The following is a 17,566-nucleotide window of genomic DNA, read 5'->3' on the forward strand; positions in this document are numbered from 1 at the left end:
ATGTCAAAAATGGCTCTTATATGTCAGCGGTGTTTGATCATCTCCTTGTTGGATTCATGTGGGCATCTGTCAGGGGCCAGTAGGACTATTGTGATTGTAAGTGGGTTTGGGAAATAATGTACATTTGGACAAACCCTTATCGTCTCCAAAATTATCACAATAAACTATAATATCATGTTAGAAATGAATTTACAAAGTACCACACGGGCATTACAGAGCCTATTTTTTTCATCTAATTCAGTAAAGTGAATTAGAAAAGGATTAATTTCATGTAAAAAAAAAAAAAAACTAATGTTTAACTCATGTGTTTCCTAAAACACAAGGTTTTGTTTGTCTATTCCAGGGTTTAATGAAACACGACGGTCTGTTTCTATATTCTGTGCCATAAAGGCCAGAGGATCTGCTGTGAGACCTCCTTTATTCTGTTGACATTTCAGGCAGATGTTTCTCCTGTTCCATGCCAAAAGAGAGAGGAAAAAAAATACAAAAATTAAAAGAAATTCACGCAGCAAATGTACATTTATTTAATATTATCACTGTCTGAAATTATCACAATGTTCAATAATATATTTTATCGGCCCAAGGCTAACGGTAAGTCTCTCTGAGGCGCTGGCCGCAGTCGCTCAGTCTTTGGCCTCTTCCCACACAGTGCTTCATGCCTTCCGTAGATGTGCTTTCTGCTCGCAGTCTTTCAAAATGGAAGTTTTGTTGTGAGGGCTGTGCTGGCTGCTCTGCTTTTCTCCAGTGCCAAAACACAGCCCTCCCCCACTTCTGTTAATATATTTATTCCTATTTTGTACCAAATGACATGCCAATATCAGTAATTAGCTCTGCATTTTGTGGTGACTGTGTACACTCTTTCATAATTTGTAACAATGGTTTAATTAATATTTTATTGTAAAGCATGTTCTTCACTGTGAATCTAATTTGGACTTACTGCTTTCATGCATTTTGTACAATGTGCTACATTAATAATGTGTTCCTTTTAAACATTGTACAATATTCAGCTGTTCTAGGGCTGAATGCACCAGCCCCAAAAATGTTAGATTGGTTCTGCTTTCCAACTTAATGAAGCATTTCAGTTCATTTTGCACTATAATACACTCCTTTTCCAGAAAATAATCTATTATTTGGCTATTTCTTGTTTTTTTCCTATTTTAAACCTCAATTTCGACATGTTATTGTTGATGTTCATTCTGGACATGCTCTTTATCTAAGAATGGTTCCAAGTTTAAGAGATTGAGCAAACATCTTTGCGTATTACAGTAATGCAGAACTTTCAAACTCTCACCATTGATGCATCTACCCACCACCCTCTGGACCAGAGAGAGTGTGGGCATTCATGCTCTGGTGGACACCCAGTCATGGAAGGGTGGCTGGACGTATGGATGATTGGTATAGTGTGGTTTAATAGCTTGACTGTAGCTGCAGAGCGCCTAACTTTACAAAACTTATTCAGTGTGTGTGTTAATTATTATTATTTTTTTAATTGTAAGCATGTTTTAAGTAATTAACTTTAAAAATATTTAGAATAAAATGTTGGGAAACAGCTGTATGGAAAACTGAAGCCTTTGGAAACTGATGCTTGGAATAGTAAGCAGTAATGTTTTATTCATGAACAAATTGTTCCTTGAAATTGGAACGTGTGAAATTAAGTTCAGTTCAAATTAAGGGGTTGAACTGAACTTTTTATGCGTTTTTGCAGTGCATGTGTCACCCTCATGCTTGACTCCCTCATGCTTGTATGACAAACCATTTATAAATAAGACAAAATATTAAACTTTATCAAAGTCTGAAAATACATGGCAGAGGAGACAAGTGCAAAACATAGAGGACATTCAAGGTGTTAACGCTTACACACCTCTGAAAAAATACAGTAGCGCAAGATTGAACACCAGGTTGCGGAGGTAGATGCAGAGAAAATCTTGAACCAAATAGGTCAAGATGATGAGATTGATGGATTCGTGACACTGCACTCCTAAGGAAGGATCTAACAAACTTGGCAAACTGCATGGACATGCAAACACGCACACACGTAAATAAACTCACTAAGTCTAGCATGAACTCTGCGCGCAAAGCCTGGAAACCAGCCTTGTTTAAAAAAAAAAAAAAAAAACTTGTTTTTTTTTTTTCAAAGCCAAAGAGTCATTTTACATTAGTTCAAAGTTCACTGTCTTTAAAGTTGTCTAATCACTATATATATATATATATATATATATATATATATATATATATATATATATATATATATATATGATATAGTAATATATGTTTTGTTTATTTATGCATACTGTTTCCCCATTTACGGAGCCACTGCTGCATACAAACACTGGACCATTTTCCAGCACACAAACCAACTGGATAGCTAGCAAATTGTAAGGAAGTATACTTTGAATTATAAAAATATATTGGATTAAAATTGAAATCATCGCCTTTAAGAACATCTTATTATAGTGGAGGCTTGGCACAGACAAAACCTCTTGAGAAACATACAAAACTAGCCAAAAAAGTAGGCAAACGCTACAAAAATAATCCTCACTAAAAAACCTTCAAGAAACTAAAATAGCATCAATGAATATCAGCCCCACCACAGTTGCAGTCATCATTTAATATGTCTATAATATTATTCTTAACATCAAACTTGGGTGTAAAGTTATACAATTGTAATTTGTTTGGACTGAATTCCAGTTTTTGGTTCCTCTGCTTTGCTAAAAATGCAAAGATTAAATATAATGATGGTATTTCACTGTGTTCACAATAAATTTACAGATTGTGGTGAGTTGATTAACATCAACAAATGTCTTACCGAATTTTTTTTTCTCCCCCAGTCTATAACCTTTGACAAGACTGAACGTAGAAAATATTTGTTTGCTTAACTGATTGTGAGGTGTGACTTGCCCTAACTTGTCGGATTAAGAACTCGTTGACCTGAGACTTGAATCAAGACCCGGAGGCTAAGGTTACAGACTTGTTTGTGAGCTGAACATACAGTTACGTTATTTTTATTATTTTGGCTCTGTAGTGTTGCACATGTTGAACAGGAACATGGAAAATGTGCTGAAGATCGATATTTTATCTTCATTTTAAAAGGGGTTTATATCAGCGTTAGATTAAATAAACAGGGATTTTTGCCCTTGGCAAGGCAAAAGCAAGGCAAGCTCACTTTAGAAACCACTGCAATCAAATAAAAAGAAAAACGACACAACACAGATTCTAAGAAAGCTTCTCAAAGTTAGAAATGTCATTGTGTTCCAGTTTGAACCTGATGAAATGCTGATCAGTCATATTTAGGCCAAATGCGAGAGTGCTGTTTCTGTTTCTGAATGAACATTGTGTTTCATTGGCATGCCTATTGGAAAGTGGTGGTAATGGGAAACTGGCCATGGGTGTTTTGATAATTGTCCTTTATTGGAGAAGGAGAATGAACATAAACATGACTTCTAGTATAGCAGAAAGTGGAATTTGTTTGTCTTGGGATTTTCTGTTAGTTATGATGCTTATTAAGAACCTGTGGGGTTTGCAGTGATGGCTAAGGTGACTTGTTCAGTGGGTAAATTAAATTCTAGAAATCTAATTCATTATAAATGCCTTCTTTAATAAAGTTAATTTGCCTCGACAATTATTAAATTATCAAATGTAATAAAAATATAAAATGTCATTTAGTCTGCCCTCACAAATATAATTTATAACTTTTTTTTACTCTCACAATAATTTGATTCAGTCTTCAGATAGCATTTTATATTTGGTGCAGGAGATTAAGAGTAAAGAGTATTCTGAAGTTAACGGTAGCCATGTTGACCAGATCATTTGCCGCTCGGGTCATCCTTACAAGAGTGTGCCTGAAATGAATCAGTACCTTCTTTGTTATTGTGCACTACATAGAGAGGAATGTCGGGAATAGAGTAGGGCCATTTGGAACGTTCCTCACGGTTCAAAATGACGAAAGCAACCAGAACCCAAAGAGAACGAATTGAAGGCTCTGCAGCTTGAAAAGAAGAGCCTTAAAATGAGAGTCTACGAGTGCAGTCTAGGGCTATTTGCCACCATTTTTTAATTAATTAATATATATATTGTTTTTATTTTGGTGAATCAGGCCCTAAGCAACACTTTTATGTGTAGTCACATGACGGTGAGAACAAGGCCTGCTTTTATAATAAAACCATTTCTCTCTGGCAACTGAAAAAGTCCCCTATGATTGCCATGGCAGAGAAAGGAGTGGGGGGAGGGGGTGGAATAGCTCACATGTGTGTGTGCCTATCTGTATATGGGTAGATGAATCGGATAATCCCATGATCTGTGTGACCTCCTTTATTCTGCATGCATGTTGTGGGAAGCCATTGGTTGAGGCCTGGAGTTTGTCAGCACAGCCCCAGCCCTATACTGTGAATATTATATAACCACCTCCATTCTGTAGAGTGTGTGTGAGAGAGAGAGAGGGCAGAGCAAAACATAGCAAGGGAATGACAGACAGAAGGGAAGAGAAAGAGGGAGAGAGGGCAGGGCTTGTCTGCTAAGGGGAAGAGCAGCCCTGATGTGCTTTCTCAGTAAGAAGACCCATGAGAACACATTACAGGCAAACATTGAGCTGAATAACCTAAGCTCTGCCTTCAGGGGATGTCACTGACCTGCTTTTTATCCAAAAGCATCTGCAGACGAGAAGAGACTGTGGTTTAAAAACAGTGACTGTATGAAACTTGACTTTCACTAAATTGTGTTAGTTGGTTTTTATTGATACAGGTTGTGAGTAAGGTCTACAGGTGTGTTTCTCTGTCCCTGTTCCTTTTCGACTTTTGCAGAGTACTGCTCATCTGAAACACAGAAGATAGGGCACTGATGTATTTCAAGGTTTTCGTGTGGATATTGCGATTAATTAGGTATTTTAGGCACTCACTGTGACGAGTCGAATCGGAATTCTGCAGCACACACACACACACACACACACAAAATCCTACACAAGAAATGTAAAAGTATTTTTCTAATATTAATAGATTTGTTCTGAGTGATTCTCCTTGACCGTAGTGATTTGTTAAATAAACAGCAAGCTTGATTTAACATAATGAATGATAACCTCAAATAATACAGGACTGCCATGATTTTGAAAGAATTAAACCAACACATTTGCCACAGAATATCACTACTTACTGTAATAACATTAATTGTATATATACTAATATTAGTCGTGGGTTGTTAGGGCTTTTTTTCTTTATAGCAAAAAAACACTCACTACTATAGCTTTTTAAATCTCATATTCTCAGTTACTTAACTTTTACACCATAAATATCGTCACTGTCAAATGGAAAACATTTATCTACAAAATAGTAGCTTTGCATGAGAAGGAAAGATCCCTTCTTAAGTTCCAGTGAAAGGAAATGTAAAATATGTTGTGATGTAGTAAACGAAAATGTATAGATTTGTAGATATTAGCAATGACACGATACCACTTTTTTAGGTCCGATACCGATATTTTACATTTGGGTATCTGCCGATACTAATCCGTTTTTTTTTGAAAAAATAATTGCTTTGGAAATATGTTTTCCAGCAGCGTTTGTTGATGTGAAACAGTTTTTTTCTTAGCATTCGAGGCCTTGATAAATTCCGTGTTCTTTCCGTGGTGGTGTTAAAGTTCTCAACACTGCTACCACCTCCTGAGGCAGTAGCGTTACACAAATTACACTTGGCGGTCTTGCTGTTTTCTTCGTTGACTGTGAAGTAACTCCACACTGCTGACATGTTTATAGGCCTCTCATAACAATCGCTCTATCACGTGATGCCTGCCGGTCCTATGTGAAAGTGCTCCATTGGCTTGGGGCATGTTGCAAATTTCACCCAAAAAAATTGTTTTTTATATTTAATGGAACGGATTGTATGTTTTGTTCCTTTCCGATATCCGATCCAGCATTTTAGGTCAGAATCGGACCGAGAAGGATACAGAATATCGGTTCGGCGCATCCCTAGTAGATATCACCAAGAAATTCATACTTTCAGCATTTTTTCAGTTGCCAAATTTAGCTTTTCTTATTACAGACAGTGTGAATGGATAGAATCACTTTTGGATTTATTTCTGGTTTGATGAGAACGAAATGTCGAACTCCTCCCATGAAGTTATGAATGTCTCCTATTTCTCAAAGATGAAAGCTTTAAGTACTAAGTTTACCTGATGGTGACTGTTTTTCTGGTCTACCAGGTCTGTCATGGTAGGAGTTCTATTTTCTGAAGATCTTATAACACAAATATGCTTATTACAGGAATGCAGTTTGGTCGTTTCCCTGCACGTCAGACCGTGATGCAGTTTGTTTGTTTTTCGTCAGGTAATTTAAAAAGATAAATAAATAATATTTTGCTGATTAATAGTTGTCTAGTGTGGGATTTTACCAACCTCACAATCTCACAAATACCTGCCTGTGTTCTAAACACATGCACAACAACATGCACAAAGCGAGTGCACTCAAAAATGTAGCATTATTTTATATAAACTACACGGCTAAAAGTTTAAATCGGGGGGTATTGGAGTGTAAAATATAGCACACGTGGCTGTCTGAATATTTCTGATACACAGGGTGCCATACTGTACTGAACTGAGAGCTTGCCGACAGAAGCATCCATATGGGGTTGTGTTTCATACACAGACTGAGCACCCACATCTCCTCATGGCATTCGGAGTGATTTCTTTCATGCAGTGTGAGCAGATGATTCAGAAACGTTGGCCGTAAATTACAGAAGGTTCAGATGTGCAGTTTGTCATCCAAGCATTTGGGTTTGAGTAAGGGATACACCAAATTGCTGGACACCAGAGCTGTGCACCTTATTATAAGGTTTGGAACTTGCTTATGTGGATTATTTCTTGTGGTGTCAGTCGATTTTAAAAAAATGGGATGGAAAATAATTCAATATCAATATATATCGCAATATAAAATGTTTCAATAACAATGATATGATTTTTTAAACACGTTTTCAATATTTCATTACACATTATTACTGACTGTCGTACGTTACAGGGCACTGTCGTCAGTTCACCGCACTCAAATTAAATTAGTTTAAAAATATTAATATTGACAAAGCCCAGAGGTTTGTCTTTGGTGGTGATGTCATGTTTCTTGTTCTTGGACGTTTTTCCAGTGGATTTCATACTGTTCATATCCATATCGGATTTATGTTGCATCGACCGAAATTTAAGAAATCTATCATCCAGCCCTACGTTATTATCACATGAATATTCTGTGAGTAATAATTATTTTGGGAGGGAGATGAACAAACGTCTAGAGTGGTATGCGTAACAAACTGGTTAGAGGAAAGCATCCTTTTTATTTTATTATATTTCACAGTATTTTTTGTTACAATATTTGAATTAGAATATCTTAATTTGCTGAGTACAATTTCAGAGAGGGATTTAACATCAGACACAAGCTTTAAATGAGAAAATGACAGCAACTTACAGCTCAGACAATAAAAAACACCCATATTTCCAGCTTTAACAACTTTATAAAATATAAATTTGTGAATTAAGCAAGTCACAAAAAAATGTGCTGAACTTTTTGCAGCATATGTTTGTGTGTGAGAGAGTAAGTTATGAGATTTAATCCATATTTTAGCATAAAAATAATATAATCTACATTCTAAATTCAACAGTAGCAAGGCTGCGTTTAAATAAACCAGTAATACGTCAATAGGCTATGTAAAAAGAGTGAATTGGGAGGAATTTGTGGCCAAATTTAGTAAAATTATTAATTTGTGTTAAAAAAAACTGTATTAAATCTTACAGACAAATAACATGTTAATATGTTAACATTGAAAGCCCTAATTTCTTATTATCATATCTAATCTCCTCAGAAATTTCTCCTAAAATGAGAATGCTGGAAATATATTGGATCTCAAATGTTTTCATTTTGTCTTTTCAAGTTGTTAGGTGTGGTTTGGATCATGATGCCATTCTCAGAAAGAGAGGGGGAAAAAAAGCCTAATCCCATTATCATATTAACTCTAAGAAAGTGGAGCATTGTGTTGCTAACTTAAGCATTGCCCTCACATTTCTGTGTATCTCACAAGGCTCTGTTCCAACAGTCCAACCACTGTAATGAAATGAATTCGCACTCTAAGGTGTTAGCCTACCTATTATGCTAATGTTAGCCTGCTTTGATAGGAGCACTCTCTGAAGATAAGGCACTGCTTCTATTAGTGTGCAGTTAATAGCTGAAGAGCAGTCGTGTCCTTTATGAGCATTTTTTTTCAGCTGAGAGGTCAAGTTCTAAAGGAGCTTGTGGCTTCAACTGCTAAGCTGTGGTTAGGAAAAATAGTCATTCTCAGACACACTGTTACCACATTCTCGATGCATGAGCTGTGGTCTGGAGACCTGATGAGACTGTACCGTTAAAGAGAATCGCAAACTATACAAACCCATGGCTGGCAGGTGTTAATGAAAGTGCTTGGTGAACAACGTAGTTGAGATTTAGGACGTATTAGAGAGTAATATGATATTATTAATATCATTAAATTCTAAATTTTTATATTTTTCATAAATTTATTCAAAGAGACTTGCTCTTTTGTGCACTGAAGGAAAAAAAGACATGGTGTGTGTGTGTGTGTGTGGTGTGGTGGTGTGAAATTACCTGCCTTGCCAAAATTTCCAGATCAGATTCGCTTCTACACCTCTGCCCTTCTGAGTAGTGTTTTGCCAGCTCACGCACGCTATGGGTCATGTGTAGGTGAGCTCAACACAGCCTGGCAGGATTTATGTGTAGGTGGCAAAATGGAAACTGATTACAGAGGTCACTTTGCTTCATTATATGCATGTGCATGTGAGTGGAGTTGAGTGTACTGGTGAGTAAAAGAGTGAATGTGTGTTGGTGTGAACTGTTTAGTAAATTAATTTGTTTGTTGTTAACTGTTGCTAGCTTTGCAGGCCCACACCACCCACGGCTACAGCCAGGATCAAACCAGCATCTTACAATTTGCAAAAGAAACCACATAAACACTGCAGGTGTACGTCATGTCTATCTGTAGACTTTGAAGTGTCTGTAACTGTGCCACACTTTATTTCCTTAAAAGCCCCTATGTTTGTTTAATTTTCAGTCAAAATTGTCATTAAATGCAAGTTATTTGTTTTTCAGAATATATTAATAAACAAAGTAATTAAAATCTGGGAAAACTCAGCAAATCACTAAGATGAGAAAAATCAACTTTACAGAGAGTTGTGCCAATTTTTAATTAAAATAATACAAAAGCTAGTCACTGGATTAGACAAGTGATATTCCATGAGTGCTGATACAGAGTATAACAGCACTGGGGGTGTTCTATTAACCGATCAATAAGTAATATCACATACACATGAATTTTATAGAGGAGATAAACAGCATCAGCAGCTTATCTGGGCTTCTGGTGGGTTTAAGTCATTTACATGGTAGAGCATTCACCCAGGACATGGAATTCTGTTCAGGGCATTGTTTTCTCATCGTAGATCCTTGCAAATCAATTTTAAAATCCTATAAACGTCATGCATAAAAAATCCTCTTGCAGAGGTTGTCACAGGCAGATAGCTTGTAGTTTCCACACAAATGTTTTTGCACAATCCACTCCACTATCTCAATGCAGTCATGTGCTAACGTAGACCTACACAAAATACCAAGCTAGTGTGCAGGAAAATGTTTACCTGTTGGATGTCAACAGGGCAGTCCCTGTTTCTCTGGTAAAACCAAAGTAAACAAACAAATCATAGATTTTGTCACTGTTAATGTCTTAGCCCTACCCCCTCTGTTTTGCATTGGGTTAACGGTGTCTCATTTCTTGAAGTGTCTAGGGGGAGGGCGTTATAACACTTGAGATTTATCATGGGCACACGTAAAACGAAGAGCTATGAATATCTTGTGGATCAGAAGCGACTGAAGAAAGAAACAAGTATCCGTATTTTCTCTTTTAAAAAATTTGATGAACATTGTATTATGTTCTTTAACTTAATAACAAGCATAAAATATCACTAATGTTTTGCCAATGTCTCAATAGCTTCCAATCCCACTTTATATGGCAAAGCATTTACATTCTAGCGCCTGTACTACTCTACTGCAAATGTGGAACTAGAGGTTGCAAACAAAAAGATGCCAAATAGGCAACTGAATTCAGCTTCATGTCACAGATGTGTTTGGAGTGGATGATGATATATATGTGATTGTGGAAACTACAACTATTAACTCAAGGCAAGATAACACTCAAGACCAAGAGATAGGGGTAAAGTTAAGAAATGTGATTCACACTAAATAGAACTGTTACGTGCTGTTACAGCATATCTGCATGGCTGTGAGTATCTTCAGTACTCATCATGCCTACAGCTGAATCATAGCTGTGCTCATATTCAGTAGAACAGTACTCCCTGTTGCAATTTTGCTTAAGCATGTGCAGGGCTCAAAGTTTGAATAGCTGTTATGCAAGGTACGTTCTGCGTTTATTCTTGTGATGATTTGGAACTAATTACTTGATTCATACTGCCATTCAGCCTTGAAGGCACCTTCACTGGTGCTATTTGATGTGATATATTTAGTGATGCAGAGTTTGTAACATACAGTTAAACTGAATTAGCCTTATGCTTGATATATTTGCCATTTCATGATTTTCCGGGCGTCTGGTTGTGGAGTTGTTTATCTATGGGTTGCAGAAGACATTATCCATTACTCAAATAAAAATGATGTTTACATTTTTTTTCAACATGTTTAGACCTCATTTAGATGTTCAAATTAAGGAAATAAGTATGGGTCACCTTTGGAAACTGAGCCCTGTGCATCTGTGCCAGTCAGTAGAGGCTTTGGCTGTGTCCCAAATACTCCCTACATAGTGCACATCACAGATAATAAAACTAAAAAAAAAAACAGCACCCAGTAATTAGGCAATAATTTAATAGAAAATATAAAGCTGACTAAAATTTAACTCAAAGTTCAAAACCATTATTTTATGACCTACACTGTGCCCTACAGAAGGTGTAGTTAGACATTTCGGATTCGGCCTTGGATTTCCTGCGATTTCACGGATCGTCTGACATTTTCATAAAAAGGAGAACTTTATTATATTTTAAGCCAAATTATAGAAATTATTTAGGCAAACAGTCACAACAAAACATCCTCCAAGAATCTGTTACACTCTCAGAGAGCAGGGAGAGTGGGATCAGATTATTTACCTTATAAGCAATGTGCCTCTTACACGCTAAAACAAACCACTAGTAAAATAACACAATTTTTAAAGCATGTATATGGTGTGTATGAATAACTCACCCAGATTCGGTCACAAGAGCAGAGAAATGCCTTGGAGTTTAACATGCTAACAGCTTTCAATTAGATCCTATGACAAAAATGCTAATAGGGCTAACAGCGCATTAGGTTTTTTCTCCTCGTTATGCAACACTGTGGGGTCCTTTAACACCCCCCAAACCCCCATGCAAAGAGGCAGTGGGTGGTCTTCTGTGGTTAGGAGTGTTGTGAGACCCTCTCCATTGCAGGGAGAGGAGCTGGGTTTGAGAAAAATTGACTCATCTTACACCCATGTCATCAGTACGGCCCTACTAGTGCATTAACTCTACCTTCATTGATTTTACTTTTATTTTAGATGAACCATGCTGCTCCTTTGCTAGATTTGAGAATTCTTGGCCTTGCTCAGAGTGGATATCGCTGTTCCTGGACTGTGCAGTACACAAGTGTATCTCTAGCACAAACATGTGGTTACATGATTCACAGGGAGTGAAATGGGGAAAAAGCTGGCGCCACAGATTGATTTGCAGCTGGCCATGAGCAAGTGGAATCAGAATATGTGGTTATATAATTGTTTTGGTCCCAAATTTGGGAATTATCAATAATTCTAACTGGTTTAAACCCTTTTCTATACTGAGCATTGAAAGATGCTTGAAAGTCAAAAGTGTGATTTGCTTCGCTCTTGGGTTGTACACAATTCCAGGCATAGTTTCAGAAGTGAAGCAGTTTGGCTATATGCCAGCATCCAGCCTGCTGGCCCTCTTTATGAACAGTGTCGTCTTTCCTCTGACCATGCCACACTGCCCCTGACCGGAATTTAGGTCAGACTTCTTGGACCCCCCCACCCCTGTCGTCACCTGTGTCAAATAAAAGCATTCTCTACTAACAAGGCCCAAAACGCAGCTCGAATGTGGAAATGTCCTCAACCTGAAAGCATTATCTGCCTTTGTTGTGGTATTTCAGACAGTTGGGTGGGGATTAGTGCTGTGATATGATGATAGTCTTTATCTTTCTCTGCCCTAAATATCCTGTCATACGGGTGATAGATGGCTTAATGTGCCTTCAGATGGGGCTAAATATGGCTGTCAATGCAAGGCACTTGGGATCAGCGATGCCACCAGCCTGACAGTACACGTCACATGACCTTGTATCTGGCACTTGCCACAAAGGAACATCAGAGGGCATGTCTGGCATTGATTGAATTGTGTATTGAGCACAAAAATGGGCTATGCTTCAATGGATCATTCTTTGAATCGAGTAACTTTGTAAGTAATCTATGTAAAGTTCATGTAGGCCGCTGTACGACAGAGGCCTGTCACGGTTATTGAAGTTATGCATATGTCAGCATACACATAAACAAAATTAAATATTCTTGTTTTATACGTTAGGGTTATGTATATTTGGCTTGTGGTTTAGAGTTGAATAACTTCATTCATTATCTGTAACCCTTATCCAGTTCAGGGTCACGGTGGGTCGAGAGCGTACCTGGAATCATTGGGCGCAAGGCGGTAATACACCCTGAAGGGGGCAGAACTGTACATAGTGTTAATCAATTAATACAGAAACCTAAAATGTAAAAGTACTAAAAGACCATACATACCCAAACATTATCTGTACGCGGAAGAAACTTTGCTTAACATAATTTGTACTTATTTTACGTTAACTCAGTGAGCCCTCCATCCACTGGTGGCGCTGTTTCACCACATATACTCAGTTTCTTTTACGTACACTCTGGGTTGCCAGATATTCACATATTTTTTTTGTATACAGTATTTACAAATATTGACAATAGTCTTTGGTAAAATATGTATGTTTTCAGTATGATACAAGGTTGAGAGTATTGTAACAGTCTTAAGTAATTAAGTGGGATAGACATATAGCTGCAGTACAAATAAAATTTTATATATATATACACAGGGGGTCCTCGACTTACGACGTTGCTCCGTTCCTGATTTTTGGTCTAAGTCGGAAAATACGTACATACTGTACGTAAATAACATACTGTAAGCACTTATCCTATTCTCCTCGGTCTTCTTCCGCCGCGCACACCAAACACGAAGTTCACGTTACGACGTTTACAACGCAAAACCACTTAAGTCGAAACAAGGCTTTATACAGTAAATGGGAGATGTGTCGTAACCACGAAACATCGTAACTCGGGACTGACGTAACCCGAGGAACTCCTGTGTATATAATGTAAAGTTGATGACTCTTACACTTAAAGTATATTTTAATAGACTAAAATTGGGGCCATAGTGCATTGATGTTAGTATGCTTGCTACATAAAATATAATAGGGATATATACTTCACCTTTATTTAAGTTTACATAATAATATTAACGTTAATTTTTTCTTTTTTTGACTCTTAATTCTATTCGAATTTTTCCTTTTGTGATCCTCAGCACCTCTCTTTGAATGTAATTTCTTTTATTTAGGAGTTTGCTTTGTCATAACGCTTTTGCAGTGAAAACATTTGATTGTGAGAGCCAACATCTGTGGAGATAAATTGCAGTTAATCATCAGAAATAACTGTGACCAGGCAGTGACGTGATGGTTGTAACAGGGGATATTAATAATAATTGTATTAGTCATAGAGCATACATATTTTGAAGTGACACCATCCCCTGTAGCCTTACTAAAACAATGTTTAATATTGACATCGCAGCATCCTTTTAACAGATTTAAAATAGATTGATTACTTTCCGTCATGGTTTCCTTCATAGTACATTTTCAAGCATTTTAATCCACTAACATGTAATAGGAAGAATCAGTGGTTGCTGCGCCAGTCTCAGCACTGCAGAAACTGCATTATGTAACTTTTGTGAGGAGAGTAGGAAACCAGCCCCTCCTCCTCCTCTTGATTTCAGGACAGTGCTGTAAAAGTGAATTACACTCTGCAGCTGTAGGGGGAGCCCTGGGGTAAAAATACTAAATGTTACCTTAGTGCTACTTTAAGTATTAGATATGAAATTAATAAATTGGGTGTTGTTTTGTAACGTGCTACCGGATGTGATACTCACTATGTTTGATGAATTGTTTGATCGTTAAATTCACGTTGGTTTTGTTTTCTTTGTAGTTCAGTGCCGAGACCAGACAACAACAGTTCCAGTCCCTCTGGCCCGGCCCGGCCTGCTGGCCCGACCCACAAGATCTGCCTGGTGTGTTCAGATGAGGCGTCGGGGTGCCACTATGGTGTCCTTACCTGCGGCAGCTGCAAAGTCTTCTTTAAAAGAGCTGTGGAAGGTGAGCATGCAAGAATCTCACAACTGTGCTATGACTCACTTAAACTCACTGAACGCTAGGCTAGGAGATATGCAGTCAATTCCTTTAATTTATCCAATTCTAGTTTTATTATGTTTAATAATACACTCCAAAATCAAGAATACGCTTCTTCACACAGTGCTACTTTCTTTATTTTCACTCACATCTTAACAGTTTATTTGCTGTTAATCTGCACCGTGTAGGACGAAGCTGCGACTGAAGTTTTATGGTTTCTGTTTTATTGTGGTGTAGATATATGATATATCATGGGTCCTCAGAGGCAGTTGCTAAAGATGGTCCTCTTTTCTTTTGACACCTTCCAATGACCCCCTGTCTCTTGCCCCATTCTCTTATTTTAACTTCTGCTTTCATGAAAATGCTCAAGTCTCTAACTGCTCTTTTCCATTGTATGATACCTACTCGGCTCGGCTCTCCTCTTCTTTTTCCTTTTCCATTAGCAATGATAGGAAAGAGAGACTTGTTGACCGCGACAAAATGCAGACCTCCAGCACAGTAATAATCACATTTGTTTTATCTATCAGCTAACAATGGCAGCCTGTAAAATAATGCTAAGGTCTTTTGAAGAGGTTTAAAAGCTCATTGGTTTGGTGGACTCCAGTAAAAGCTGGACAGTGCAACAAGCAACAAAAAACCTCTGCGAACCTCTATGTGAAATAAAGCTCTGAGCCGGACAATATAAACAACACACGCATACACGATGAGTAAACAAAGCTTAACATTCTCGCCGCTGTTGTGGTTTCCAAAGCTTGCAGTTCCCGTTACAGATGATGTTTTGCCCTAGGGACTGTGGAACAAAAGAGAGCGTACAGTCTAGTACAGTAGGTATTGTTTAGTGGAATATCGCCATTAAACCACTTCACCATGGTCCAGTGCAGTGCTCTGGATCTTCTTCCCCATCATTCAGCTTCTATCTCACCTTGCAGTACGTGTAGATAGATGTCCCTGTTTGCCTTGGCCAGTGGCCCAGTAAAAGTGGCCATTGCTTTCTGTCAGAGTGCAACTCCCTCTGGGGAAATTAACCTTGAGGTGAGAGATTTCCGACTGCTGTTGAGTGCAACTGGACTCAGCAAGAACCACTCATAAGATTCAGGGCTTGAGGATGTGCAGTTCTAGTTCTATGATATATATATATATATATATATATATATATATATATATATATATATATATATATATATATATATATATATATATATATATATAATTTTTTTTTTTTTTTTTTTTTTTTTGAGATTTGAACAGAAGCAAACGCAGCCCTGGAATATATCCACTGCCCACTTCTGAGTTAGAGTTAGGTGGGATGCTGTGAGCTAAACTGGCTTTACCTTACAGATTGGTAGCAGGTTAATGATGGAATATGTCAGTTTTTAAACATCTGCACTTTCTGCCACACCTTTAGTTTAGAACACCTTAAAATCATCACACAGTAAATGTTATTTGTAAATTAAACTGCAAAATAAAAAATCTCCTACAGAAGGAACTATTGTTCTGCATGATGCCAGTATGTCAATTAGCATAAGTCATTGTCAATTATGGTGCTGTTCCATTGTCTGGTACCTACTCAGCTGGTCTCACCTTGTTTGCTTTTCCACTAGGCAAATCTGGTACCTGGAATCGGTACTTTTTGTCCCTGCTCATGTGTTGTTCCAAGCAAGGGATGTAGGACTAAACGTGACCAGATCACTGATTGGCCACTGAATGCAGACATCCAGCACTAACTTTACAGCTGTAATCGCGTTTGTTTTTATTGGACTCACAATGACAGTTTTTAATTTTTGCGCTGTGGTTTTTGAAGGGTTTTAAAAAGGATAGGTGGCTGATGGGAAAACTCCAACAAGAAGCAGACGTCCAAAAAGGAACGAAAAAACTCTGCTGATCCAGACATGGAGCTGTATTCAGTTCCTAAAAAAAAAAAAAATCCATGAATACACAATGAGTAAGACATGAGTAAACTAAGCTTAACATTAGCATCACAATAGTTGTGCTTTTCAAAATCCATTTTCAAATTTGGGGGCTGTGCTAGTGGAAGTGACTAGGGACCAGACCTGAAAAGCGTGTTGAGCCGTGCTGAGTAGGTACCATCCACTGGAAAAAAGACAAGATGTCCACACAGTTTCATTAATGGCACTATTCCAAAGGATTTCATTTACAGCAGATTTACAGCTTTAATAGCACATTCTTTTAGGTCTGTTCCCTCCTAAAGACTCTTAAAATAATATTCACATCAGTTAGAAACATTTTCACTTTCACTTCTTACTATGAAACACATCAAAATTGTCTGTGGTAATGAGTGGGGTGCGACAGATTCAGGAGATAGAGATTTGGCTTTTGATGATTTCTTGAGTTTTGATAAACAGTGTTTTGATAAGCATTGGTTTTTTTTTCCATTCAAATAGGCATGACCACCCCTTTGCTAGCTAGGTTTCACTAGAGAGAGAGAGAGAGAGAGAGAGAGAGAGAGAGAGAGCTAGAACAAAACCAAGGATTGTGTTCAAAGTGCCTGGATAATTGCACTGTTAGGGAAACCTGAAATACTATTTTCTTCCTTTGTCTGGTGTTATTTTGTCACCGATGATATGCATGGAAACCAAGCCGATACGTAAGTGTTAAATCTGGTCTTAACTTGCTTTGCTGAAATGTGAATGGAAATCTGTCATAGAGGAGAACCCAAGCATTCCAACCCAGTGTCAAAGACAAAAATAACAGATATGAATGTAAAATACAGATGTAAACACAACTGACATAATACACTTATAACAACACACGTACGTAGTCGCGGAAATGAACAGCCGCTTCTAGCTCCCTGCAGGTTGTTGTTGATGTGTGCTACATGCCTCGAGCTGTGTTGCACTGAGACGTTTATATCTGTTATTTTTGTTTCTCTCCCCCATTTCTTCGGTTGTTCTGGCATTGGTGAAGGATGGAGAGCACGACAAAACACAGATGGTAAATAAACTCACCTTTAATAATACTTCTGCTTCCCATTATGTCCTTCCCTCAATCACCCTCTTTCCAATCAGCTGTATATCCACTACACTACTCCAGTAGGCATGAGTTTTGTG

At 37.7% G+C, this 17,566-nt stretch overlaps 1 protein-coding gene and 1 long non-coding RNA gene across 5 annotated transcripts in view; one reads left to right on the forward strand and one right to left on the reverse strand.

Moving 5' to 3' along the window:
* Positions 1 to 17,566, forward strand: part of LOC136668184 (glucocorticoid receptor-like) — a 70,137-nt gene that overhangs the window by 24,461 nt on the left and 28,110 nt on the right. For 3 of the 4 annotated variants that reach the window (XM_066645536.1, XM_066645538.1, XM_066645537.1), the window contains 2 exons: positions 14,299 to 14,465; positions 17,424 to 17,450. In XM_066645536.1, the coding sequence (XP_066501633.1) occupies positions 14,299 to 14,465; positions 17,424 to 17,450 (194 nt within the window). The remainder of the gene's footprint in view (positions 1 to 14,298; positions 14,466 to 17,423; positions 17,451 to 17,566) is intronic. The other variant, XM_066645539.1, reaches the window with a different exon arrangement.
* Positions 16,163 to 17,566, reverse strand: part of LOC136668185 (uncharacterized) — a 30,527-nt gene continuing 29,123 nt past the window's right edge. Inside the window, exons 2-3 of the long non-coding RNA XR_010795479.1 lie at positions 16,550 to 16,589; positions 16,163 to 16,406 (exon numbers count right to left, since the gene is read on the reverse strand). This is a non-coding gene — a long non-coding RNA (uncharacterized lncRNA). The remainder of the gene's footprint in view (positions 16,407 to 16,549; positions 16,590 to 17,566) is intronic.

Source organism: Hoplias malabaricus, chromosome 15 (assembly GCF_029633855.1).
Source record: "Hoplias malabaricus isolate fHopMal1 chromosome 15, fHopMal1.hap1, whole genome shotgun sequence".
In the NCBI taxonomy this organism is placed as follows: Eukaryota; Metazoa; Chordata; class Actinopteri; order Characiformes; family Erythrinidae; genus Hoplias; species Hoplias malabaricus.